This window comes from Aythya marila (assembly GCF_965140915.1).
Source record: "Aythya marila genome assembly, chromosome: 5".
NCBI classification, from domain to species: domain Eukaryota; kingdom Metazoa; phylum Chordata; class Aves; order Anseriformes; family Anatidae; genus Aythya; species Aythya marila.
Window position 1 is genome coordinate 25500371 of NC_139046.1, and position 26680 is coordinate 25527050.

Consider the following 26680-nt stretch of genomic DNA (forward strand, 5'->3'; position numbering starts at 1 on the left):
TGCTGTTGCTTCAGACTACAGGAGGAGAGCTGTGCGCTCACACTTGGCAGAGCAGCAGCACAGACCCTTGCTGTGTGCACAGCAGGAACTGGGGACAGCATCCCAGCAGCAGGAGCAAACAGGTGAGCGCTCTCATGCTGGCCCAGCTCGGAGCTGACTGCATACAGCCTGAGTCATGTAGGTCAGGGTAACCTGTTGGGTTTTTCTTTTTTTTTTTTTCTTTAGATGCTTGATGGAAACACAGGGATTTTTTGTAGATCTTTATCAGGCAAGTTAGGTAACGGTATTTTACTTGTGTAGTTAATTACACCTCTGCCTGACAGTGGATGTGAGAAGGAGAGAGAGGGATGAAGGCAGCATCCTTACCTTGGCAGTGGCTCCGATTCAGCCTCTTGTACCCCTGGGGACACTCCACCTGTCCGTTCTCCACCACAGGGTGTGCTGGGAAGAAAGCAAACAGTGAGGGACATAGGCAGCAGAGCCACCCATCAGCATCCTACCTTCTCCTCCACCCTCCCTGCAGAAGGTGTGCCTTGGGCAAGCCTGTGATGATGCCCAGGGCAGAGGGAGAGGTGGGCACTGCCACATTTCCCAAGTGGTGCCTTCTGCTGCTTGGCAGGTGCCACTCTGGTGGCTCAGAGGTGCTACCTGTGCTTTGCCATCCATCCCTGTGCCACCTCATCTCCTCCCTGGCCAGCTCGGAGAGCCAAGTGGCACATGACAAGGGGGATCAGAGCAGAAGAAATGATGGAGGTCCATGATAAGATGCTGAAATAACAGGCCAGGGCCTGTTTATTACATTTTCCCTCTTTTTATTTTCTTCCTGCCCCAGTCAGTCTCACCCAAAGAGATAAAATAAATAAAATAGCTTTGTGGGTTTCAAAATGACCTATAACCTGCACAATTAAACCTCTCCCAAGTTTTTACAGGCAAATAAAATGTGGCCAATAAATATAAAGAAGGGCAAAGTTAGGCACTGTATTTTGGAGCAAGGGAAAGGGAATCAGGGAGGTGAAGGGTTGAGGAGTGAGTAAGCCTGGGGTGGGGTAGAAAGAAGGGTGCTTTGTCTAGAGATGGGATTTTCCCAGGGTGGGGTCTCTTTATAACATTATTCTGGACCGTATGAATGGAAATGAGGAGTGTGTGTAAGAGCTCAGTGACTGTCCAGCCGTACTCCCACCACCCAAACTCCTCCTGCCTCACATCAGCAGCACACACTGGCGTCATAAATGGAAAGCCCTTGATGGCAACAGCCGTATCTAGAATCTGGCAGCTTCCTAACACATTGCAGCTTTCAAGAACCAGGGACAAACTGAGACCATGCCTCAGGCAGGAGATGTGCGGAAAGAGCCTGCAAAGGGTAAGAGAACAGTGTGCTGGGGGCAGAAAACAGGGTTGTCCATAACTCTTTGTCCTGGATACTCTGTCCTGTGATGCAGCTTGAAGCCATTCAAAGACATTTGGGGTTAGCAAAGAAATGTACGGGAACAACAAGCCGTTCCTCACCCTTCAGCAGACAGGAGAGTAGAAAGCCTGGGTTCCCCAGGTACATTAAATGAAGCTGCAAGGCTCTCTAGGTGCAGGAGATCCTCAGTGGCCAGATGAAGGAAAATCTATCTACTCACCCCCTTCAACAGTTCAGCCATGGATTGTGGGCAGGAGGTGCATGTAAATACCCGGGTGTTAAGGGAAAGGGGGGTGCTGGTGATACTGGGAATCGCTGGGTACACTTCCAACCTTCTGGGAAGGGAAAAACAACCCCTGGTGCCCCAGCGGGATTCCAGGTCCTCCCACACCGCAGCCTGTGGGCTCGGGGCTGCCGACAGGCATTAACTGTGCTTGGAAGCATCTGTCAGCCTCAGCACAATGTGATAACAGACGCTCAAACGAAGCAGCATCGTTATGCGCAAGCCCTCCGACGGGGAGCCAAGCACGCTGGAGATCAAACAGCGATGACATGTGTCTGAGCCCTGCTCCCTCTCCACAAAGCTTTTTGCAGAGAAACGGAGCCTGCGTAGCATCCTTCAGCCAGATGCTGCCGGGGAGAAGGCAAGGCAGAAAACAGCGGCGATGGGGGTGAGCGGGGCAGCTCTTGTGCCACCTCGGCACACCAATGCGAGTCTGCAGAAACCTGCAGCTCATTACTGCAGCAAATCACTTCCTTCCATGAGCTCTGATCCTGCCGAACAACAGCAGAGGTGGCAAAACCCCTCAAAAACCAGCCAAGGACACCTGAGCTTCCTGCAGAGGGGATCAGCATCCATCCCTCTCCCACGCCACTGGCACGAGTTTGGAGGCTGCTGCTCTGGAACCCAGCAAGGGGCAACGCCTGGGAAAAAGCAGATCTGGCGATTGGAGAGGGCAGAGGTCCCGGCCTCCTGTGTCTGTCTGTCTGTCTGTCTGTCTACACTCTGTCCAGGAAGAGATTCTCCTGGAGGCTGAGCCTGGGCATGGAGCAGCTTTGCACCTGTTGGGCAGAGGGATTTCAGGCGTGCAGCCAGCAGGGTGCCCTGGCTCCTGATTCAAGGCTGAGATTTTGGAGCATCGCCTCCTGGGCACTTCTGCCTCGTGGGCTCAGCACTGACGGGTGGGCTCTACAGGGATCTGCCCACCCTCAGCCCTTCCTCATCTCCTCGTCTCTACCCTAAGCTAGGACAATTTTCAAGTACAGAATGAGAAGGAAAACAAATGCATGGAAATCGGGCATTTTGCAGTCTAGCAGGATGACTTCTAAGAAAAGGAGAACTTTGCCACTTTCAGGACCCACAGTCATTTCTGGAGACCCTGGCCTGGCCCCAGAGAAGAGCTGGATCACAGCATCTTCCTATGCTGGGCACAGAGCAAGCAGCCAGCAGGGTGGCCACCGTGCCTCCACTCACCCTGAATTTCTCAGCCTGTGGGCGAAGAAAGGAGCCAGGATGGTTTCACAAAACCAGGAGTGGTGGGGTGGTGGACCCTGCCAAACCTCAGCCCGGTTTGGTGTGGAGATGATCAGCCTCCAGGGAGAAAACACCTTGAAGATGTCAGGCCAAGAGCTAAGAGCCATGGCTGTGGGGATAAGATGAATTCCCGGGCAGAATGGACAAGCGAAGGACACGAAACCTTGGGTCCTGCTCTGTCACATCTCTCCTCTCCTCGGGATGGTCTGTGGTAGGCAGGCTCCCTCAGGACTTTGTCCAATGCCCCAGCAAAGGCTCTGGAAGCTGGGGATGGGTGGGCAGGCACCAGTGGTAATGTACAACATGAAACCAAGCCCTCTGGTCCATGCACAGTCACTAAGGATCTTCAAGGTGAAAAAGATGCTTGAGGGGAAAATGGTGCTGGTAATTACTGCTGGCCTTTGGGGTCATTCCAACAGAGGGAACGTCATTCTGCTGCCATAGCGGTACGAGGGACTTCTGTGCTTGAAACACTTCTGCAGCGCTGTGCTGCTGTGCACTGAGACCACAATACTGCACGAGCGATGAGCAAAACGGGAACACCACCAAACGGGGCTCTCCTGAAAGCTTTGCACTCCTACAGGATAAGACTTTACAGCACACAGTGCAGAAAAAGCCCCCTCTGTAGCCTCCTTCCCGTATTTCCATTTTTTTTTTCTTTTTTTTTTTTTTTTCCCCTCCATATCCACCCGGATCTGATTGCAACAAGGGCAGACCAGGGGGTTGGTTTTCAAGGGGATTCCTGCTGCTGTTTCAGCGCCTGCAGGCACGGCGCAGAGGAGCGTGTGGCTCGCGGAGCCGGCTCCATGGGTGAGCTGCCACCCCTCGCGCGGTGGGAGGTCTGCCTGGGGAGCGCGGCGGACGCCAAGCCAGACATTACAGGATCCAACTTTCCAGTGAAATTCAGACTTTTCTCTAGGACAAAAAACTTGAAAAAACATGGGGAGGGGGAAAGAAAACAAAACAATAGCCCTTCGAAGACTTGTTTCTTCACGCAGCACGGGGAGATGTGCAGCGAGCACAACCGGCGCTATGGTGTGTGGCTGAGCCCACGCTCGGGCTGCTTGCAAGCCTGTGCTGCAGCGTGAAATAAGGACAGTGGGCACTGAAAAACCAGCACCTCAAAGATGCTGGTTTGCTGCCGTGCTCAGAAAATCCCCCAGATCCACCCAAACTGGCAGCTCCTGCATGGCAGAGGGTGTCCATCGCTGGTGTGGGTTTCTCCTGAAGCACTGTGAGGTTGTGGAGTCAGGGAGGAGGTGGATCAGAAGAGGGCCTGGGGCATGGACAAGCCACAGAAGGCCTCATCTCAGCAAGTGCAACCCCCTCCTCTACTGGCCAACTGCTTGTCCACTTTGTGTCTTCTACCGGAGAAACCCCGGGGATTTTCAGAGCTGCACACCTCAGCAAGCAGTCCCTCTGGTAAGTCTTGGAGTTCAAAAGTGAAAGAAAATAAATCTGAGGTGGGAGAAACTTGGTCTTACACCATAGCAAACACCTTGCCTTCAGAAAAAAACTCTGCGTTACCTGTTTCCTTTGCCCCCATGTGCCTGAGGAGGACCAAGGTATCCTAATGCTCAAGGAAAACCAGCTCACACCCTCCCTGGGACCTCAGTTGACCTGTAGCTTCCAGGGAAAGATGAAACACTCTCTGGACCTTGCTGGTTTTACTTTGCACAGACCATCACTTGTCCTTGCTCCAACATGTTCTCCGCAGGCCACCATATGCCCCAAAATTGGATGTGGTCTGGTAGGTAAGCAGGAGCAGATCTGCCCAGCAGCGTGCCTGATACTGGCACTGCTCCAACGCCCTGCCTGTGTTTGGGCTTCCTCCCCGCCGTGTCCACGTGTCCTGTCTCCAGCAGCTTCCTCAGCCTGATTCCCTTCTCACACTACCAGCTTTCTTTGGGCTTTACCTTCCTCCTGTTGCGATGTAACCCCCTCTGCGGACAGCCCTGGCCTGCTCGCACCGCACCTCTCCCTCTGTTCTGACCCCAGCTTTGAACACTGTCCCTTTAGAGTGCAGACACGGCATGCAAGTGCCTTAGCTTTTCTGAGGCGAGGCAAAACACAAAGAATAGCAGGGATTGGTCATGGCAGGTTCACTCGGACAGATGCCTGCCTTGGTTTCCTCCTCTCCTCTGATGTCTTTCCGCACACAAACATGCACCAAACATGAAAGCTGCGCTCGACAGAGACATCCGGACGTATCCAGACTCTACTAACAATCAGTGTCTCGGGCAGACAGTCAATCCAAACAAGTTCCCCATTTGTCTAGCTCTTGCCTGGCTGCACTTCTGTACATTTGTAAGTGTTTACACTGAGCTCGCTTCTGCCATTTCTGTCTCTGGTTGCTGGAATGAAATTCCCAGAGCTGTCAAGTCTGCTCTGGTGCATGCCTCCCCGGGACGCACGAGTGCAATGCCGAAGATCGCCGTGCCAGGAGGAAAGCTGGAAGCAGTCACTGGACATGTTATCTCTGCGCACGTGACAGCAGGTCACCGAGTGACAGCCCAGCAACTCTGAGAGAGGGAAACGCGAGCCAGCAAGCCCAGGAGACAGAAGGGACGTGAGTGCGGGACGTGGTCTGCAGCAGGGGCGATGCAGAGAGATGCCGTCACGATGGAAAAGCAGAAGACCTGGGAGTCCCAGCAGAGGGTTACAGCACTCGGTGGCTCCATTAAAGCAGAAAGATCACAGAGAAAGGAGTGTTTCCCTGGCTCTACCCCAGGGTGAGAGTTCTTGTATGCAAAGTCAGCCCTCTCGAGAAAAGTGTGCCTTCATCCAGTGCCTGCCCCACAGCTCCCGTCGCTTGCACTGTGTGGTCTTCTGCATGTGGGGATGGTTACAGGGCAGCCAGAGGTAGCCAGCAGAGGAAGATGCTTGCACACAATTAAAGAGGACCAAAACAGCCCCTTCAGCCAGCCTGAATTCCTGCCAAAATCAGCATGACCCATTTGGTCTCCATAGGGAAACTGTATCCCCCAGAGCCAGAGGGACTGAGGACGGGATTTTCTAGTGGCACAGGAAGACAGCAGACCCACAGGGATACATTTTTCTTATCCCCATGGAATTAATCTGAAAAAAAAGCCAGACAAGTGTCTGTCCACTCAATGAGGACCAGCAGCGACAACCTCCCTGGAGCTGCAGCTGGGGCTCAGGCGTGCACCGAGCCGGGGGAGTGGGACCTGCTGGCAGTCAGGAGGCATTTCTTAAACACATTTGTTCAGCTGGCTGACTGCAAAGAGCACATGGGGGTATTTCATGGCTGTTTTCAAGGAAACCTGTGACTAAGGAATGATTTTGAAGCCTGATGGTCTAAGTCCAGCAGAGGAGACCCTGCTGCAGCTCTGGCCATGACGGCTGAGAGAAGCCTAGCATCCTGGCATGGGCAAGGAGAAAGGAGGTGCAGAGATTTGGGAGCCATCTGCAGCCTAACAGAAGTGCTGAGCAGGCCTCCCCTGATGGAGGGGTCGTGGGGAAATAGAGCAAGCGGGAGACTGCTGTGAGGTGGGCAGGAGAAAGCCATGACCGGGGGGGGTGTGCAAGTCGGATATTCATTAGAAATAAAATACTGGAGTGCAATGGGAAGAAGAAGAAGGGGCTGAGGCATCTCTGGGGGTATTTCCCCAGCCGTGTGGTCACTCGCACCCTGGTGTGCCCAGGGCTCCCTTGGGGCTGGCGAACGGAGGAGCTCAGGCCAGCAGCAGCATGGCCCGTGGCCACAGCAGAGCAGGGAAATGGCAGCAGGCAGAGCTCCTCGGAGCTGCACTGGGTTCCAGGATGCTGACAACCCAGTCTGTGATTGCAAGGAATTTGGCTCCAGACAGCATTACCCCCTGGCTGAGGAGGAGCTGAATGAGGGCAGCGCAGGGAGGACAAAGAGATGCAAACAGCTCTGGGAGGTGTACACAGGAGGGAGAGACAGCCCTGGGGTAGAGCTGGGAGGCACCGAAATCATACTGGCACAAAACCTCCTGCCTTGGACACCTCTGTTCTGTGGTCAGAGCACCGCTGGGTCTGATCCAGCACTTCTGTGCGGTGAAGACGTGAATGAGCAACCAAGCAACGATGAAGGAGGGCAGCAGGGAGGAAAGAAGGGAGCAGCTCCCTGCCTGCCCGAGCTGAGCGGCAGCCTCCTGTAGCGCCCTGCAGTGCTGGCACAGGCCAGCACCTTGCCCTGCTCTGCATCCAGCCTGCACCAGAGGCTAGAGCTGGTTCCTCACACCCCATCCCATCTCACCCCATCCCATCTCATCCCATCTCATCTCCCAGCCCTGAGCCCCCACGCCCTGGGCAGCGAAGGTGGGCAGCACGGCCACGTGCAAGGGGGACATCTCCCATGGGGGCTGCCCCCCAGGCAGGAGCCGTTCAGCACAGCCCCTCCGCGTTCCCCTGCAAGGCGTGGGGGGGTGATAGACGATGGGCTGAGCCCCCCACCCCAGCTGGGATGGCACACACCCTCCCCACAACACACACGTGCTGCCGGGTGTGCGAGGAATCCCCGCCGGGGCCGGGTGGGCCCGTCCAGCTCCCCAGCACCGGTGCAGCAGCACTGGATGCCTGTGCCCCTGGAACGGACAGCGGGTGTGCTCCTGCCAATTGTTTGATGTAGTGTTATTTCCAGAGCCCCTGCCAAGCCCGTGTCGGGCTGAGAGCAAGCCCGTAACTCTATAGGGCCGAGTCTGCAGCCTCCTCTGCTAATATGGGACTGCACCTCCTAAAACCGCGGCCGTTGTTTTCCCGTTTCTCCCTCCGAATGGGTCTGGCACGGAGGGACCCCTGGCAGCACAGGGCTGCCGTGGAGGCAGCGTGCCACGCGTGGAGCCAGCACCCACGCAGACCGCAGCTCCCCATGCCCTGGCAGCGGTGCTTACCTGGCCGCGGGGGGCAGGCCAGGCACCGGTCCACCCCCCAGAAGAGCCCCACGCTGCCGCAGCAGTCCTCCAGCCTGGTCAGCCCCGGCAGGGGGTTGGTGCACTGCAGAGAGAGGAGCAGGAGGTCAGGCGTCTCCCTCCAGGCTGGGGTCGGGACCGAGCGTCCATCCCGCCTGGCTGGCAAGCAGGGACAAGGCTCGGGGTCAGCCGCCGGCACCGTGCTCGCAGCACAGCTCCCCGCAGGGCCGGGGATGCAGTTTAAGACAGTAAACAGTTCTGCAGACAGAAAAACACACGGCTCCCTCTCCTGCACCCCTCGGAGAGGAAGGGGACATCCAGTGGAGCAGAACACGCACCAGAGATGATATCACCCGGCAAAGCCCTCAGCTCAGCCCCGCGCCTGGCCGATTAGCCAGCAAAATGGGTGCACCACTCCAGCCCTGCAGGGAGCTGGCGGTCAGGCGCTTTCCTTTGCTTAATGAGTCTCTCCCCCCCTGCTTCAACCCCCCGGCAAGGCCCTCTGGATTACAGGCTTCCCCATCAGAGCCGAGCCGCCGCAGCCCACAGGCCAGGTCTGGCCCCCGTCCACGTGCGGATGGCGGCGTGCCCGGCGCTTGCATTCCCATCAGCTGGGCTGCAGGCTGAGCCGGGAGAGGCGAGCGCACCCCGCCGGGCTCCACAGACCGGCCCCGATGCAGCCAAGCAAGGTGTGAGCGTGGCTGGAGCACCTCTGCCTCCCCCTCACCTCTTCTGAGACCTTCTCCTGCTCTGGAGCTGCTGGAGGGAGCTGCAGTGATCCTGAGAGCATCCCTGAGCTGGCCACGGGGCAGGCAAGCCTGCTCCGGGGGTCAGAGTGCCATTGTCTGCCCGCAGAGGAACAGGGCTTCTCCAGCCCCCTTCTGAGATGCCTGGGGTCCAATTTCATTATTTATTTATCTGGAGAATCCAGTTAGGGGTGTCTTGGATGGGAACAACTAAAGGATGGGACAGGAAGCAGCAGCAGCCCTGGGAAAGGGCTGAGCAGGGAGAGGAGGCAGAGTCCCAGGCTGCCCCGCTGGGGTCTCGCTGAGAGCGAGCAGCTCCAGGGAACTCACAGGTGTTCCTGTGGGTGCCAAAAACCTCCAATACTTTTCCAGTGACGCAAGAGAAACATATGGGGAGAGACAAAATAAGAAATTATGATGACTGCGGGACGGGGGTGAGAAAGCCCCTCACGTGTGTTTGCTTCCCAAGCCCTGACCGAGCTGCCCAGGAAGGCGACGTTCCATGGAAATCAGACTTTCATTTATCGTCTGAGAGGGAAAGGAATTTTCCTATGTTTTATACGTTTCCTACAGTAATCACAGAGCGTGGCTGTAAATGTTGCTATAAATAGGGCACTCTTTTTTAAACGAGACTGTGTGTGAAAGCTATCAAGTCTGGGCTACGCTGCCCCGGGGCACAGCCTGCTCGGGGCAAAACAGCATGGGCCAAAACAAGGGATTTTCCTCCCAAGTAACACACACAATACATTCTTCCCACGTAACACATCGCTGCCCGTGCCCGTAGGACTTGGGTGCTGTCCACACCGAACAGATTCACGTGATGGAAGCTACCATTCCTGCCCCATAGGCAAACACACCACCCACAGAACAAGCAATATCCCCACGCATTCCCCAAAACCCAGCAGGTGAGCCTTTACCTGCCCGTGGAGAGCCTCCCGAAAGCACCTCCCCAGCAGCCCCGGGGGTCTCTGCTGCCGGCCGCCCTCGGTGGCGATGCTGTTGCCATTGGCGTTGGTGTAGGTGTGCCAGGGCGCGGCGGGCGGCTGAGGCACCAGCACGGCCTCCACGCTGTTCTCCTCCGACACCTCCGAGTCGCCCTGCACCCTGGCCACCTGGTGGATCTGCACGGTGGCCTCCGGAGGGTGGTTGATGTGGACGTTCACCAGGGAAGGGTTGAGGGAAGCTGGAAGGCAAGTTTAGGGCACAATCGTGACAATTTGGCAGCCGTCGGGCACCTGAAGAGTGTCTTGCCCAACACCAAAGTTATAAGAGAGGAGGTGTCTGCTGGCCCCACCAGTGTTTTCTGCTTCTATGCTTTGTCCCGAAAACAGTACAAAGCTACCAAAAGTGTTCTCCAGCAACCTGGGCCCTTCAGAAGCTAGGAGAACCACTTTTCTAATAACCTAGCCCAAAACTGCAAGCATAAGGAGACAGTGGCTTCCATGGGGCTGAGAATGGCTGCCCTGACGGTCTGAGGAGCAGCCGTGGAGGAAGAGGCAGAGATATCAGGGAGACCTGGGCTTCTGGCAGAGGAAACTGGTGTCATAAAGGAGCCACCAGCATGGGAAATGGTGGTGAGGACGGGTTTTCAAATCTAATTCTACTACAAAATTCAGGAAATCTGACTCAACACGGCCGCGCTCACCCAGCTGGTTGGACAAGGGCAGGGTGTAGGTGGAGTGCTTCATGGAGCCGCCGGACAGCGTGTTGGGCGCTCTCCCTCCTTGCTTCTTTTCCAGAGAGGGGGCGGGCAGGTGGCAAAACTTCCCCGTGGAGTTGGAGGGGCACCAGCACTCATCCCGGCCCACGCAGCGGCCTCCGTTCAGGCAGGGGATCTGGCAGAAGTCTGCAAGGCAAAGGGACATCAGCTCAGTGGGGACACGGAGACACTGCCTCTAGCTGAGGAGCTGGCACGTGCCCTGTGGTGCCCCAGGGGCCTACCCTGTCCCCCCTGCACCCCACTACCCAGCACGTGGGGAATCTGGGGTCCTCCCTGAGCCCCTCAAAGAACTGGGGCCATAACTCGGTGAGGAGCCCTCGCTTGGGGCCATGGCCAGCGTGGGGTGTCTGCAGGCAGCCAAGTCAGCACAATTCCTGCTCTTCTGCATCGGGGGATCGCGAGCCCCCTCCCCACTTGGCAGGGCTTTGCCTCCCGGCCCGGGAGGGAGCTGAGCAGGGACGGGAGAGGCAGAGGAGAGAACAGGCAGGGAGCCACATGCAGGGCCTCTCTCCCGGCCAGCCCTGGCCCTGCCAGCAGCTGGGGTGGGGGAAGCGTGGAGTGGGACAGGACTGCGAGCAATTCGTCTGCTCGGAAAAAAAGCCTCCGCTGATGAAACTGAAGTCACGTCTTTCTGGCCTCATCAGATGGCTGGAGCAACCCTCTCCGTGTGAGCAGCACTTGGGCAAGGCATGGGATTTCCCGGCGGATCATCCTGACTCATTTCAGCGTGAGATGAGACACTGCTATTGCACATCCCAGCACGGCTTGTGATGTTCACCCCAGGGGACGGGCTCCCACCCTGCTGGGAGCTCATGTGCTCGAGCCCAGCAGACAGTTCTGGGGGGAACAGACACGCTTTGGACTGGGATCCAGGCATAAATTACCACAAACCCCGTAACACTCGTTGTCCACAACTGCCAGACTTTGTACTCTCTCGGTGTAGGAGGAACCTGAGAGTCACAGAGGCTTTCAGGAGCAGTCCCACCAGGTCCCGTTGGCTGCTCCCATAGCTGGCTGGAGGTCAACGTGCCCACCCCACAGCCGGGTATCCCAGTGACCTGCCGAGCAGTCCCAGCAGCTCTCAAAGGCAAGCAGAGCTTTCTGCAGCCCTGTCTATAGGAGCAGCTTGCAACCTGCAGCCAGCTCTCCTGGCTGCCACGTGAGTGAAAGGAGAGAACAGGAGGAAATTAGGTGATGAAAGTCAGCCCCAGGACTGGATGCCAATGAAAGCAGTGAGCTGGCTCGGAGAAGGAGGGGGCGGCGGGGTTTGGCTGCAGGCCTGACTCGAGTGCATGCGTCCCCCTACCTGGGGCGGGATGGAAACAGAATTTGCTTGCCCAGGAAAGAGAGCAATGAGGCAAGGTCTGTCTTCTTCCCCCAGAGGCAGAGATGGAGTAAGCCCCAAGGACTCCAGGAGACATCTTTCTAGCACTGGGAGAGGCCATCTCCTCCCATCCCCAACCAGCCCAAGCCCTCCTTCTGTAGAGGCAGGGAAGGCAGAAGGAGGAGAGAGGGGGAGAGGCACAAAGGCGGGCTGGGGGCCTTGGGGTGCTCACAGATGCGGAAGCCAGACTTGGGATCGTGGTCGTGCCCCCCTTGGCTGTACAGAGTGGTGGTGTCTCCCTTCTCGCAGCTGTTGTAGCAGCGCCCGCTCCGGCACGTCTGCTTGCAGATGGTGGGCGTGAAGACGATTTTTATCTTCCTGATCTTCTCTGTCAGGTTGGCCCCTATGGAGGAGAAGGACAGTGCTAAGTGGAAGAAGCATCTCCAGACCAAGGGGCGCTTAATCTGCATCTCGAGCTCCCGTGCATTCCCAGAGCAAGGACTTGAACTCCAATATTATTATTTTTTTCCCTGTTTTAAGCACCAGTCCTTCTCAGACCATTTCAGTAGCATGGAGCCTGGCTGCCCTTAAGCCACTGACAAGCTTCCCACACAAATAACCACAGCGGTGTCCGTCAAGGACAGCGTGAGGTTTTGAAGTATATCCATGTCTCCCTGCGAGTGTCTGCTGACCTCCTGCGGTTACCTGCACTCCTGCCCTGGTCCCTTGCTATCGTCACATTAGGTACGGGGGAGACTTGCACTGACAGCTCTTGGAGGCTTGTGGAAAATGAACAACAGGCAGAGCTGTTGTGCAACCACGAACTAGCTGGCTTGACACCAGAGCCCTCCATCCCTGCCCAGCAAGACAGCAGTTTTGTGGGTCCCCCCTTGCTGTTCTCGCCCCCCACTCTTCCCGTTTCAACCCCTAATTTCGGATTGCAACTTCAGTCGGGCTCGCAGCCCTACTTATAAGGGCTGAGATGCTACATGGTGCCTTGGAGCTTCCTTGGGGAGCCATGGCTTCAGGGGCAGCCAAGCTGCAGAAGACAACTTGCATCTGTCCTAGCTGGGGAGCTGCTGAGGCTCTGCCTTGGAACCGCAGGCAGCCTGGCCTGATCCCTGCTCATGTCAGAAGGCACAAAGGGGGCAGCCAAAGGGAAGAACTAGGTGCTGGTTACACAATCTGACCTCCGGGGCTGCTCTAACAGAGAGAGAAGCTGGGAGGCACCATTCCTACAGGCTGAGGCAATCCCTGCTTCAGGGCAGCACGCTGGGGTGATGTTCAACAGCCCCAGGAGGCATCTGTCACATCTCCCCAGCTGCCAGCATTTTCCTCCCCTTCAGCAGGGTCTCCTTCTTCACCACACTCAGCAGCATCACCATTCTCACCCCTCTCTCCTCAGTCCTCCGTTTTTCTCCATTCTGCTCCCTTCTCCCCCTCGGAGCTGAGGTCTCCTCCTCTCCCCACCTCCAAGGTGCTACAGGGATGTCTGGGACCTCCTGTGACACCCCGGGACACAAGAAGAAGCCCCGAGAGAGTGACACCCCTGCAGGCCTTACCCCTTGCAGCCAATGTGTGCTCCTGGGAAGCCGCGTGGGGCCCAGAGCTGCTCTGCTCGTGCCCGTGCCCGTTGGGGAGCGCGTTAGACGTGAGCTGGCCATGGCTGGCTGGGTACCGCCGGACAGTCCGCGAGGGCCCCGTGTGCTGCGGGGGGACAGGAGAGCCGATTCTGCTCTGGGTCCTGCGGAAGAGGAAAAAGGAACGGATATTCCTCATGCCCGGGGACATCCCCGGTGCCACGCTGAGCCAAATGAACAAAGCTTGGCCCACGAGAGTCACAAACACGAGAAAATGATCCAGAACCGATTCCTATAAGTGCCCCAAGTTCCTTTCAACATCCCAGCCTCAGACTCCATCAAAATCAAGCATAAGCACCAACAGGTTTTTGTCTTACCCTGTCCGCCCCAACACCTCCCTCTCTGACTGAACAGCTGGGGCAAAGAGGCTCGCCCTTTCCCACTGAAGTGCACGAAGACGTCCATCACATTGTATGGTTTTTGCCATTTTCCCTGTCACAGTCAGCACAGGGGAGGTGTTACAGTGTCGCCTGGGAGCACGGATTTCTAAAATCAATAGGAGCAGATAATCCAACGAGAGCTGGCTGACAGCAGCTCTGGCTCACTGATATTCCTGGCTTGGCTGTCTTGGCATAATGGTAGGTTTTGGGGAGATGGAAAGGCAGCTAACAGCACGCTGGTATTTGAGCAGGTCAGGCGTGATACACAAGGTAACTGCTGGCCAGGGAGCCAGGAATCAACCCCGAAAAACATACTGGAAAAGATGACGCACAGGTCGATTAATTAGGAACTAAAGGAAAGGAATATATAAATGAGGTCGAGACAACAAGGTCTATGGAGAGCTGTTCTTCTCAAACGAGTCCATTTTCATCATTTGATAGAATTACAAACACACACACGACAGGCTTGGAGGCCTTGCTACGCCGATAAAAAAATAAACACAGCAGTAGAGTGTCAATCAAGCACATGTGCAATGAATAACAAACTGGCGGTGTGACAGGACGCAAGAAGCAATTGTCACTGGGGAGCGAACTAGATGGGTTCCAGAGTGATCAGTACGAGGTCTGGCACGGCTCTGCAACTTCATCTGGAAATAAATATTTTTATTTCGAAATAAACATGCGATCGACATTGATAATGTGTGCTGCTGACACACAAATTTGCAATGTGGTGTATCGTGATGAGAACAGAGCAATCATACACAGCGGTTTGGATCACTTTGGAGGGCAAATCCATCCAAGCAATATGGGATTTTAATACAGCCAAATGCAGAATTACACTTCTAGAAAGAAGGAATGCAGGCAGCAGCTGCAGATAGGAGACTACCCTGGAAACCAGCAATTCTGAGAAGATTTCAGGGGTAATGACAAGCAATTAAATATAAGCTGTCAGCTCGATACCCTGACATCGGGGTAGCGAAACACTGCAGGAACAGGGAGGTGTTTTACCTCTCTGCACATCCTCATCACAGCAGGGAGCGTATATGCTAAAATATCACATCTAGTTCTGATGTGAAATATGTCACACTTTCTGAAGGATGTTGAAAAACCAGGGAAGGAACAGGAAAAAACATGACAAAAATAATTTGAGGGCTGGTGAAAATGCCATTCTTTAAGAAACCTGAAGTTGTCAATCTCTTCAATTTATCAAAAAGAAGATGAAGAGGTGCTCTGATTACAGGGCACGGGCTTCTCCACAGGAACAAACTGCCAGGTGTAAAGAGCCTTGTAATCTAACAAACAGCATAAAAAGGCAAAGCATGAAACGACATCTGCAAACCAAAGCCAAATTATTCCCTGCTGGAAATCACGCCCACACCCACGTGCATCAGTCTCGCTGCCCTCCTTCTGCCAAAAACCACCAAAGCAGTGGGGTCCTGATAGTATGGCTTCAGGAGAGGAAAGAGTACTTCTAGGACATATCAGTGGAACGCTGCAGATATAAATGAATGAAGATTAGTTATCTGTGCTGTCACAGAGGCTCTTTCAGTTTATTTATTGATCTATTGATGGTTTCTGGCCTTGACACAAGTCCCCGGACTGGATACCTGCAGCCTATTTGTCTCTAATGCAGGAAAGCCTGTGAAGGTGAAGCGGCTGAGCTGCTGTAAGGAGGCAGGCACAGGAGTCCTGAGAAGGGAGCAGCACAGGTGACCCATGCTCCCTGCACGGCAGCATTGCAGACCGAAGGCTTACATGCTGTTCAGAGAGGAGTCTTGCTAAAGGTCATGCAGGGATGGAGGCAGAGCAAAAAGCATTGGTCAATGAGCAGGGATGGATAACAAAATTCATCAGGGGTGTAACCTACTGATAAAAACATCTGTTGTTGTTAAAATCACAAAATTCACATTTCTAAGCTACTATCCAGCCCTGCTGCCAACAAGGAAACTTCTGGTTCCTGTTGCCTTCTCTTTTGCTACGTGGTGTGCCACCACTTCCTTGGTTAGGAAAGAAGGAAAAGCCACACAGAGCTCTAGGGAGGCTAAATGAGCCCTACCAAGCTCTGGGAGCTGAGGAACACTCGTTCTCTGATTTCTGGTGAGAAATCCCAAGCGTAGTCCTATGGGTGAACATGGGGGCTCCAGGACTTGGCTTTGTATAGGTAGAAGCACCCAAAAGGGAAAAGGCAAGAGTTCCCCAGCCCTGCAACGCTTACTGTCCTGGTGCTGATCATCCTAGGGCACCCTGAACCCTGAGTTTTGATGAGTCGCTGGGTAAGGGTGGCCAGTGGCACGAGGCAAAGAGTTATCAGCTCTGGTGCTTGAGAATACTCACACCATGGTTATCCTTGAGGAAGGGAGCGTGCCATGTGCAAGCAGAAGGGCTTGGCTGGGCACAGCCCATGGCCTGCATAAAGGAATTCTGTCCCTCAGCTCTGGGGACAACTCTGATGATTCCCAGGATCATCAGATTTTGTAGGGGAAAAAAGGCAAACATATGAAGAGCTTTCCAGAAAGTACTCATTAGTGTCTCGGTTATGAAGAAAAGTGGATTCTATGGGCTCACTGCAGACAGGCAGTGCCAGCCTCATCAAGGAAAAACGGAGGAGGAACGTTACCCCAAGCCTCACCATACTAGAGGACAAGCCATCCTACTGGGATCCTGCTGGCACAGCGTTCCAGTGTGTGTCGCAGCGGGGAGAGGCAGATTTGCTTTGAATTAATTTGTTTATTTGGTTCTATTCTAGGCAGATGAGCTCTGGGATTTGTACACTGGGTTGGGTAACACCCTGCTACCCCAGGCCACAGAAATCAATGGCAAAGGGCGTCTTTCCATCCCGGTTTGTCAGATTCAATCCATCCCTAAGTCATGCCAAGCAGCTGGCTCAAGGTCAGGGAATATAAAACAGAGGTTTTCCCCTCCAAATTGTCAAAGTCAGTCCACGCTGGGCAGAGGGGAACTGGTTCGCTTGGAGGGTTTCAGGGAATGGGCCCTGAGCTCCCCATGTCAGCACAGACCTGGCCAGAAGGCGCTAGCAACCCCCAACCATTTGGTGGATCCTAATATATGTCCAGAGCTTGAAGTCTTTATTCTAGAGACTTCAGTTCCAGTTCAGTTCTAACAGATCTTCAGTGCCACAAGTTCTCTCCCCTGAGTTTGTCCTTGGGGGAACAGAGAGGACAGAGAACAGACGGGGCGGCTCCAGATCACCACAGGGCTTCCCACTGAGGGAGGATTCATGCTACCTCTCACCATGCACCTGCTCCAGGAAGAGGCACTGAAGAGGAAGAGGAGGTTGAGACCTCGAGAGCTGCGCTCTGGGGCACTGAAAGTCCCAAGGCTTCACATTCATTCAGTCTCACAGCCTCCCCCAGCGCGGCATTACTCACTTCCACGCTTCCAGCCAGGCACAAGGCCAGCACAGATCTCTGCCGCATGGAGCCTCTGCAGAGAGGCAGTGGTCTCTTCCTTTATAGGCAACTGCCTGCCAAGCAGCTGGTTTCCCTGCTCTTCATCCGTCAGAGCTGCTGACAGCTCTCTCCGTGTCAGGCACAGCCTGTGGGGCAGGGACAGCCTGCAGGCTCCTGGGACACCTCTCCTGTGCTGCCCTGGGACACCCACCCTGCTGCGTCCCAATAACAGCAGCAGTGCCCGAGGGGAAGCACAGGTCCAAAAGGGAAGGCAGAGGAAGCAGTACTGCCCCTAAGGAGCAGGGATGCCTGTCCTGCTGGTCTCACCTGGTACCTCTCACCCCACAGAGGACAGAGAGCAGAAGGCTGAGCAGGCAGGCTCCTGGTAGCCACACTGATGAATGTGACAACTGCTGTTTTCTGAACCAAGAACCAACCACATTTTCCTTTACGAGCCTGTCATTTCAAGACCCGGCACACAGGATCACAATAACCAAGTCGAAATCACCGTGACCTCAGGGTCCAAAAAGCAAAACTGTTTTCCTAACCCACTGTATATAGAAAGTATTTTGACAAATGCTCCGGTCACTGTTGATGATCGCGCTTGGTGTGGGTAAACAAAAGCCATGAGGACTCCAGGTGGACGTACAGCTGCGGCTCCTCTCCGTGACCCACGGGCAGCTACCCTCGTTGGGGCTGGAGGCAAAGGTGGCAAATTCTTCAAAGCACTTCCCTCTCCCTACCAGCAACACCTCAGTCTTTCCTGGATTTCGCTTCTCTCGGCTGCTCTTTGTTCAGCTGTTGGTTTTGGCCAGATCGCTAGCGAGCTTGGAAGTGGTGCACTTCGCATCTTGCGTAAAGGAAATGCAGAGCCAAGTGCCACGGGAGTATTGCTCTTGTTTCATCCGGGCTGCCTTGCCCTCTCCACACCCAAAGCCTGGCTGACCACAGCCGGGTGGGCAGCCTGAGGCACTGCAGAGTGAATCCTGGACAGTGTGGGCAGGGGGTGCTAGCCTCAGACGTGGACCAGGGCTGGAAAATCACTCCTGGAGCTGGAAACAGATCAGTGAGCTCACACAGGGACCACTTTTTGCTGCGGAGCAATGGGTGCTTCCCAGCAGGACAGCAGCAGGGAGCGGGATAGGGCTGGCCAAAACAGAAGTGAAGACATGAGGCCCTCAGAGAAGGATCCATCTCCCAAGAGCTGGGAAGCCCCATCTCCAGACCCGAGTCCAAGCAGCTCTGTCTGTCCATCACCAACCTGCTGCCCTGGGAAGCGGCTGCTGCCACCTGCTTCCTGCTGGCCAACCCTTCCCAAGCGGCTGCTGCTTCTTGCCCAGGGAGCAGGGATGGGCAGGGGGCCTTCCTGGCTGGACCCACACAGCGGGGGACCACTGGCTTTGGGACACCCCACAGCGAGGCCCCGGGGCCGCAGAGCGAGGCTCCTCGCAGCGGGGAACCCCCCCAGCTCCTCCAGCCTTAGCCTGCACCGGCTGCTCCAAGAGGAGAGCTCGCAGCCAGGACGGGGGCTGAGTCACGCTCAGCCCCTGATAACCTGCCAGGACAACAGGAGGGCTCTCCCCTGCTCTTGAAACACCAAACAACATGCTCGGTATCTGTCTTGTCCGTTCGCCTGTCCCCTTGGCCAGGCGCCCTTGCCGCTTGAGGCCACAGGGACCAAAGGCAGTGATTCACTTCCCCCTTTGTAATGCTCTGCGGTTGCCGATTTTCCACTAAAGCATCACAGAAGAATGGGCAGCCTCCACACCAGTGTCTGTGTCTACAGGGGGAGAGGAAAGCAGCCAGCCTTGGAAAGCAGCAAATTGACCGCAGACCAGAAACTTCCCCTTTCTTGGACTCGGAGCAGGTTCCTCAGCAGGCAGACGGGATTCATGGCTCAGGCTCCAGGCCCCGGAGCACAGGGGGGGCACAGCTTCGAGAGCACTGAAGTCTATTATCAATTAGCTCGCAAACATGCTGACAAGGAAGACAGTTCTGTTAGGACGCAGGGAGGAGGGGGAAACCACACCACACAAGGCACCTGACTTCAAGCCCACCCACACGGTGTCCATAAATCTCGGCTCCGTTTATCATCCCCACAAGCAGCAGAGGAAGCTCTGAAACCTCTGGTACCCCCTGTGAGCTCCCTGCTCTCCAGGGTGGTGGTGAGGGCAGGAGAAGTTCTCCTGGCCTGGAGAAGCAGGTGGTGGGGCAGAAGACCCTCCTGGCTGGGGAGAGGCCACAGGAATGACCAGCCGGGTGTCCTCGAGCCCGATTCCCAGTCACCCGCAGCCAGATCTCCTGCCAGATGGGCTGTCACGGGGACGTCAAGGTGAGTGCCCACCCCATTCCTCCTTCCAGTCTCTGTCCCACTTGGATGTAGGAGCCTGGCCAGAGCGGCTGCTCACACGTCTCCGCTCAGCTCTCTGCTGTCACGAAACCTTGCCCCACATGCCACACGTGCCACCTGCCACGCCGTCACTGCTCGTCTTTGTGCTCTCGCTTTAGCGAGCAAGCAACTGCCTCCCTGGAAGTGGGCCAGCTCTCCAGGCATGGGAACAGCACCTGCCCGGCCCGAGGAGGGTGCAGACAGGCAGCAGGGCACGGCACGGGGCTGGCACGGCAGCAGGGGGCCCTGGCTGGCTCGGTCAGATTTTGGGGTGCTGACCCCTTGGAGGGCCACAAGCGGGACTGCAAAATGCCAGGACCCCAAACCCATCTGATGAAACTCCCAGCAGAGGCGTTGGGCACACTGAAGGCAGGGTGACCTGTCCCCCTCTACGGCGGGCAGAAAACAAGCATGGAGTTCGCATTCATCCTGCTGGTGAGCAACTCCAGCCCCCTCCACCGAGCTGCCTGCTTCAAAGCCCTGAGGAAACACATCGCCCTATTCAGCCCCACACCCACACGTGCCCGTGCACTGGTGAGTGGGGGCAGCCAGCAGCCTCCCCCCATTTTACACGGGCATAGAGAGGGCAGGCAAAGCCTCTCCCACAGCCAGCAGGGGGAAAAGCATGCCCAGGGGGCACAGGGTGGAGAGGAGACGTGTTTAATCCTCTCTGCTGGTAAAAAGTCTTTTCATCTACAGCCGTGGGAGACACCCACTCACCCTGGGAACACTCATGTTTCGATTTAAAGTAGTGGCTTGTATGCAGGTTGGACACCCTGGCCTTTGGGTCTATGAGCTCCTTTCAGTTAGGTTTCCACGTCTCTCCATCCCCTGCCACACACAGGATTCCCTCACCTGCAGCGCTGAGCCTCGTTGGGACATCACACTTTGCTGCCCACTCTCAAAGCCAGTGTTCAAGAGGCATTTAGAGAACGCCCTCAATAACTTGCTTCGATCTTTGGCTAGCCCTGAAGCGGTCAGGCAGCTGGACCTGCTGTCCTTTGTAGGTCCCTTCCAACTGAATTATCCTATCCTATTGTGGTGGTTCCCACACCGGGGACCAGCAGGGAGGAGCAGGCTTTGTGAGCGGTGGGAAGGGACCAGGAGCAGGCACTGCCTGGGCACCAGCCCTCAGCAGGGACAGGGACAGGGAAGGCAGAGCTCCGGTGTTGTTATCAGCCTGTCCTAACGCCCCTGGAAGAGTTTGGCACTCTGGTGCTGTGGCAAGCCTCGTCACTGAGAAATCAGGGTGGCCACCCTGCCGAGGCACAGGCAATCTAATAATACATGCTGCCTGCCCCATCCACATAGCCTCAGGCTCTGAGCGTGCTCCTCATGCTCCCAGGCCAGTTTTTGGCTCAGATGTGGGTCTGTTAACTGTTCCCCTCAGCTCCCACCCTTCCAATTTGCCAGGATCTTTTCTGGCAATGAAAACCACCTTGGCTAAGTGCAGGACCCCGGGGAGCACAGGAAAAAAGCCCATGCAATCGGGTCTTCTGCCTCCAACATCCCAAGCACGACTGGTCCCTCATGTGCAGCCACACTGCATTGCTCTCTGCTGCTTAATTTGCTGTTTGCTCCCACTCTGCAAAACCTCAGCCTCTACTTCTTCTGGATTTCTTCCTCCCATGGAGGATTTTTTCCTTCGGCTGTAACAGATAATATTTTTCCACTCTGAATCTTTTCATAGTTCCTGCAAATGCTTAGTTTCTGGGGACTTCTACATCTCCATTTCAACCCCTCCTTGTACCAAATCAGCTTCAATCCATCCCTCAAGTCCTGCCAGCACTCGGTAATTTATGAAAACACTCAGAACCAAAGAGAACCCCTTTGATTTTGCTTAAGTACCAGCTTAAACCAAAAAGGGCAGCATACGACCAGGTATGAGAAACTGCAGCATAATCCGTATGCACAAGGAAGCTGAAAGAAAGCTGGACAACAAACCAATGCAGGCACCGGGGAAAAATTCTCCAGTGTTTGATCGTGTGGCCTCGGTGCTTTTTAAACATCTTTCTTTTTCACACAACTGCTATATAAATTGTATGGTCATAAATGTCCCAAGTGATGGATGTGTAGTATATAAAATCAGCTATAAACTGGATTTTCTGTACTACTTCACCCATCACATGCACATTGCATTTGCTGTGCAGGCTGCTGTCTAGCATGTAGTCTCAGACAAAGCTGACAGCAGCAGCATTTTTCTTTCAGGTAGAAGGAAAAGTGCATTTGAACGTTTTCTCCCAAAGCCTAGAGGCTGAATTAAGTTATAGGAATGGCTCCCGAGGAGGTACAGAAGAACCAGGCCTAATATAAAGACCATATTTGGAGCTTAAAAGGAGCCCGAAAAGCTCGCTATCCTCCCGCTGCTCTGAAGTGTATGCAACCCCCTAGAAAGTAAATACATAAAACACATAAACCAGAATGGTGCTGACAGCTTTAAAGCACCAGAAAGTCAAGCAAGTGTATCTGGTGCCAGGCTCGAGAAGGTGTATCTTGCAATTTAAAAATAGAAGTATTTTTATATAAGAAAAATTACATTTACACTCCTCTTGGGTAGCTTGAGTTTTTCCTTTAGGCTTCCCAGACAGCCTGCCAAGGGCTTTCAACTGTGTCAAAACAGGAGAGGGGCTGAGACCTGGAACTTATGGAGCTCTCATTGCCCCGAGTGGAATCTCATTTTTGCATATTCTCACACGGACTGGCATCGGCTTTTCAGTTTCAATTTTTTAATAAAGTCTCAGATATCTACTCAAAGTCGGCTCTGGATCAAGGAACATAAGTGCTTGGCCACCTTGTGAAAACTATACTGCCATAGGGAAGCACCTCAGAAGGCTGCAATTAGAGCCTATCTGCTTTAGGGAAATTTGCCATTCAAGTAACAAGCATAAACACGCCGCAGAGGGGAAGGCAAGGTTGGCACCAGCATTTTACCCCAGGAATTCAAAGTCATCTCCTGAGCTGGTCTCATCCCAAGCAAAGGAGGAAACAGCCCCCACAAGGGGAGTGCGCTTGCACAGAGGGACTTCTCCACCAGGATAGCTTTTATTTCCTGTAGTTAATTGGGTATTAATAAGTTGTAACCCTCGTAAGTATAAACTGAATGATAGTCATAAATGAGCAGAAGACCAGGAGCCTGTTCAGTAGGTGGGTGGCTGGTACCAACCTCCTCCTAACACCCTCTGTGTCACTGCAGGGGACAAATTGTCCTGGACACTCCACAGCAGCACAGGTAAGGCAGTAAGGAAGCTCCAGTTTCCTCATAACCACGGGAAGTTCAAAGCTGTCAAGACAGGAGGCTGCAGATACTGCCTTAACAATGAAGACTGCTCTGTTTGGAGCAGCATCCTCAAAAATCAGATGATACTGCACTGATTTCTCATTTTATCTGCTAGCCCTCAATGACAAGCTAATCCAGCTGGTTTAGCCAAGCCACAGCTCTCAATGTCATGTTTCAAGTGGCCACCCCAGACTGGAGAGCTTTACATCCATCCGTGGTATGCCACGGATGCCACTCTCCTCAGAAATGAGCACGCGAGGCATTTGCCACCAGACCAGGAGCTGCTCTCTAACTGTGACGAGTTACTTCAGCTGGTTTTCAGAAGGGGGGAAATATACTTTTTCCATCCAGTAACCTCTGCTGCACACCCAAGAGCCTGCCTCCTGCCTGCTCCCTGCTGTTCTCATCATTAGCTTCCCGGAGAGAGGAGCGAGACTTTGGCAGGGCCTCCCTGCTGGCACGAGGCTCCCCCAGCCTCGCCAGGCCAGGAGCGCTTGCCACAGCTCCTCCGGGCCTGCAAGCAGCCCTTCCTCGCATCAGGAAGGGAGGAGATGTCTCCTCCTGGGTGCTGGAGAGCAGGCTCAGAGACCAGGACTCGGGGAGGGCATGTCCCGACTCAGCCTTCTTCCTTTTCCACCCCAAAACCAGCCGGCACCTCCTAGCAACTGCCCTGCCCAAACAGAGCCCTCCCGGAGGAAGCTCCCTGCTCTCCAGGGCTTAGCTGTACTGAGCCGTCTGCGCCGTGTCTCAGCACCTTGTACCACAGCTATTTCCTTTCCCCTTGCCCGGCTTGCTGCGAAAATGCTTTGCAGGTCCCGGTCACAACTTCTGTTTTTTTTTTTGGGGGGGGAGGAGGAAGGCCTTGCTTCCTTACCCCAGTGCACGCATCCTGCCTGGGCAGCACGGTCTCGGGGGCAGAGGTGGGTACGGGCTCAGCACCCGGGCACCCGGCACTCCGCTCCCCCAGGAGGGACCTTTGGGTGGCAGCAGCAGGTCCCTCCCCACGGGCTGCTGGCCACAGGGACAGGTGGCCACAGAGCAGGCAGGCGTCCAGCCGGAGGGACAGGGGCACGAGCCCTCTCCACCCCGTGCTAAACAAACAGGAATTCTTCCGATACTCCAGCCTTAGGAAAACAAAGCTGTTTCCATTTAGCTCGGCTTCTGGGCTGAGGTGCAGCTCCACCCGCGCAATCATCCGGCGGGGCTTTGCTTCCCCGGGCAGAGATTCAGGCTGAGATCAAGACGAGGGAGGATTTGCTGCTAGCCCGTGCTGGGAGGGCCTCTAACACCCCCAGGATTTTGCTCTCTGGAGCACTCCCTGCTCCAAACAGCTCGGGCCGGGGCCTCCTGGCTTGTGGCAGGTCCCCGCACTCCCTCAGCCGCCCGGCTCCAAACCTCCTCCTCACCATCAAGGGACCTGGGGAGTCACACTCATCTCCCAGCCTGTGCTGTAAGGAGCAAAACCTTGAGCATCACCAGCTCCAGAGCCACCAAAGCGATCCCAGAGCCGCCCATCTCCGAGCCATGCCTTCTCAGCAGGTGCTGAGCCAGGAGAAGGCTGGTGCCAGCTGAAGCTCCTCGTCTTGAAGGAACCACTGCTGAGAGCCTCCCTCGGCAGGACTGCCCAAGGCCAGGGCACAGCAGGCAGCTCTGGCACAGGCTCTGTCTCACTGCAGCACCTAGCACACGTAGCTGGTTTCCTGCACTCCACGAAAAGCTGCCCAGTGCCAAAGGTGGGATATCCTGCGATACAACACAGGAACAGGGCACTCCCAGCTCGTGTGCCCAGTACGAGAGCTCACAAGACAGGAGGACAAGGCACCACACCGAATCCCACGGACTCCGCCAGGCAGACAGATTTCATCATTTTTCCTCAGCATCTCAGTAGCAACTTTAAATTTAAATCGCTGGCAAGTCTGACCAGCTGAGGTTAAGAAACCATTTTAAGCCAGCCCCACCTCTCAGGGAAGTGGGGAATATTTTGGTCCAGAAATTTTCTGAATAACCCCTGATGTTGCTCTTCTATCTCTGTCTGCAGGCTCCCTTCAGAATACATTGGAAGCAGAATCAGCCCCATCTCTGCTCAGAGAGCAGGTCTCTGGGGAGGATTCGTGTTTTTTGCTGCGTGTTTGTGCAGCATCTACTACAGCATTGTTCCAGTACATGACTTCACAGCTTCTGATTACCACCTCAGTACAAACAAACACATATAGAGCCAACATATACACAAACAAACAAAAACAGACAGCACATTCACTCACGTGAGGATTGATTTCCTGTCTTGGCACAGCACGATGTGGCTTGGAGGTCTATGAGCTCCTACCCTTGCGCAATTCCTCCTTGTTAGCAATGAGAACGTGCAGGCAGATTGGGGACTGATTGTTTGTCCTGGATCTCAAAGCCACCTCACAACAACTGTGACCTGGAACCACCAGTGCCCTCACCCCCTACAGCTTCTTCTATACTTATAAGCAAATCAGACGAGCAAGGCAGGTGCTGTGGGACCACAGTGGGCTCACTACAAGAGGTCAGTGTGCCACCAGCATGACTCTTCCTTACCCAGGAGACCGAGGACTGGAAAATCTACCTAAGCTGCTCCTCTCAAAGTGAATTGAACCCCAGTGAAGGTGAGCCTGTATTGCCAGCACCTAAGAAGCAATCCTTGTAATTCCGAGCAAGACCTACCCAGTCGTGGGATGGCCAATATGCCTCTTGCCTTTGTTGCTACAGGCCACTTGTATGCAGAAAGCCTGATGGAGAAGCACAGAAAGCACTTCGGTGGTAGCACAGAGACAGATGAAGTTGCAACTGCAAGAACGAGGCTCCAAGTTCAGACTGGTCTGAGAGCACAGTTTCATGAGACAAATGTCCATTCTAGTAAGTGGCTTACCCCAAAAGGGAAGTCCACCCCATTCCTTCCCCTCACTGCTGGCTTTGCAACACTTCTGGCCTTTGTGCTTTGAATTACCCCACTGCAGGGGCAGAAAATCATCCTTAAATCTGCTGTGTTAGTGTTTGCTGGCTTATAGAGCACAGCCAGCTCACCCAGGGGCCAGATGACAGCAGTGGCAGTGCAGAGGAAGCAGTGGGAGGGCACAGCTGGGTGCAATGTCAGCAGAAGTGCACCTTTGGCTGTGGACTTTCAGGCAGCACAGCCTGCAGGGGGAACTCCCTATTACAGTGCTCCATGGCTAGCTGGCCGAAGGGGATACTCCAAAATAGCTGGGAAAGAACCCATCAAATAACTGCGAGACTTTTCAGCCATGCCAGTTGTATGCCATATGCTACATTGTCCATGGACAAAACCTAAGCGGCTGGATTGTATGAGAAAAAGCCCAGGGGCTGAAGGGAGGAGCACAGACGGGGACCAGTGCCAGGGTGCAGGCAGCCCCCCACCAACCCGCACAGCACGGCCAAGGACGAACATCCAACGCTCTCATTGAAGTGAGGGATGGGGTGATGTCCTGTGGGGAACGAAGGAGGAAAGGCATGGCACGGTCCTTAACGGCATCCTATTTCCTTGGGACTGTGCCAAGGGATTTAAGGTAGAGCAGGCAGCTGGGCATTCAGCACTCCCAGCCCAGCACTCGCTAGGCGCTGTGTCTGTCTGGACAGCACCGCTCTGTCGGTGCCTGCACAGTCCCGTGTCCTCCGCACGGAGCCTGAGGTCATGTTCCTAACTGGGAAAGCCTCAAACAGGTGGCGTATCTGCAGGGGCACCGCTCTCCCTCCCCTCCCGTCCTTGCACACAGAGAGGTGGGAGGAGGTCACTGCCGTGGGGAAGCTCGTCGGGAGCCAGTGGGATCACGGGCATGTGCTGAGGCTGCCTGCTCACTTGTGCACCCAGCCTCTCCCCAGCAGCAACAGCATGGCCTTGGCCACCTCTCCCCATGAGTATCACCTCAGCCTTGCTGAATCTGGCTCTCATTAGCTAGCCTTTCATTGGGGCACCGAGATATG

The 26680-nt window shown here is 55.0% G+C and overlaps 1 protein-coding gene across 2 annotated transcripts in view; it reads right to left on the reverse strand.

The window, feature by feature from the left end:
* LTBP2 (latent transforming growth factor beta binding protein 2) overlaps positions 1 to 26680 on the reverse strand; it is a 57197-nt gene that overhangs the window by 18788 nt on the left and 11729 nt on the right. For both annotated transcript variants that reach the window (XM_082760667.1, XM_082760666.1), the window contains exons 4-9: positions 13187 to 13368; positions 11857 to 12027; positions 10226 to 10426; positions 9498 to 9763; positions 7817 to 7919; positions 367 to 441 (exon numbers count right to left, since the gene is read on the reverse strand). In XM_082760667.1, coding sequence (XP_082616793.1) covers positions 367 to 441; positions 7817 to 7919; positions 9498 to 9763; positions 10226 to 10426; positions 11857 to 12027; positions 13187 to 13368 — 998 coding nt within the window. The remainder of the gene's footprint in view (positions 1 to 366; positions 442 to 7816; positions 7920 to 9497; positions 9764 to 10225; positions 10427 to 11856; positions 12028 to 13186; positions 13369 to 26680) is intronic.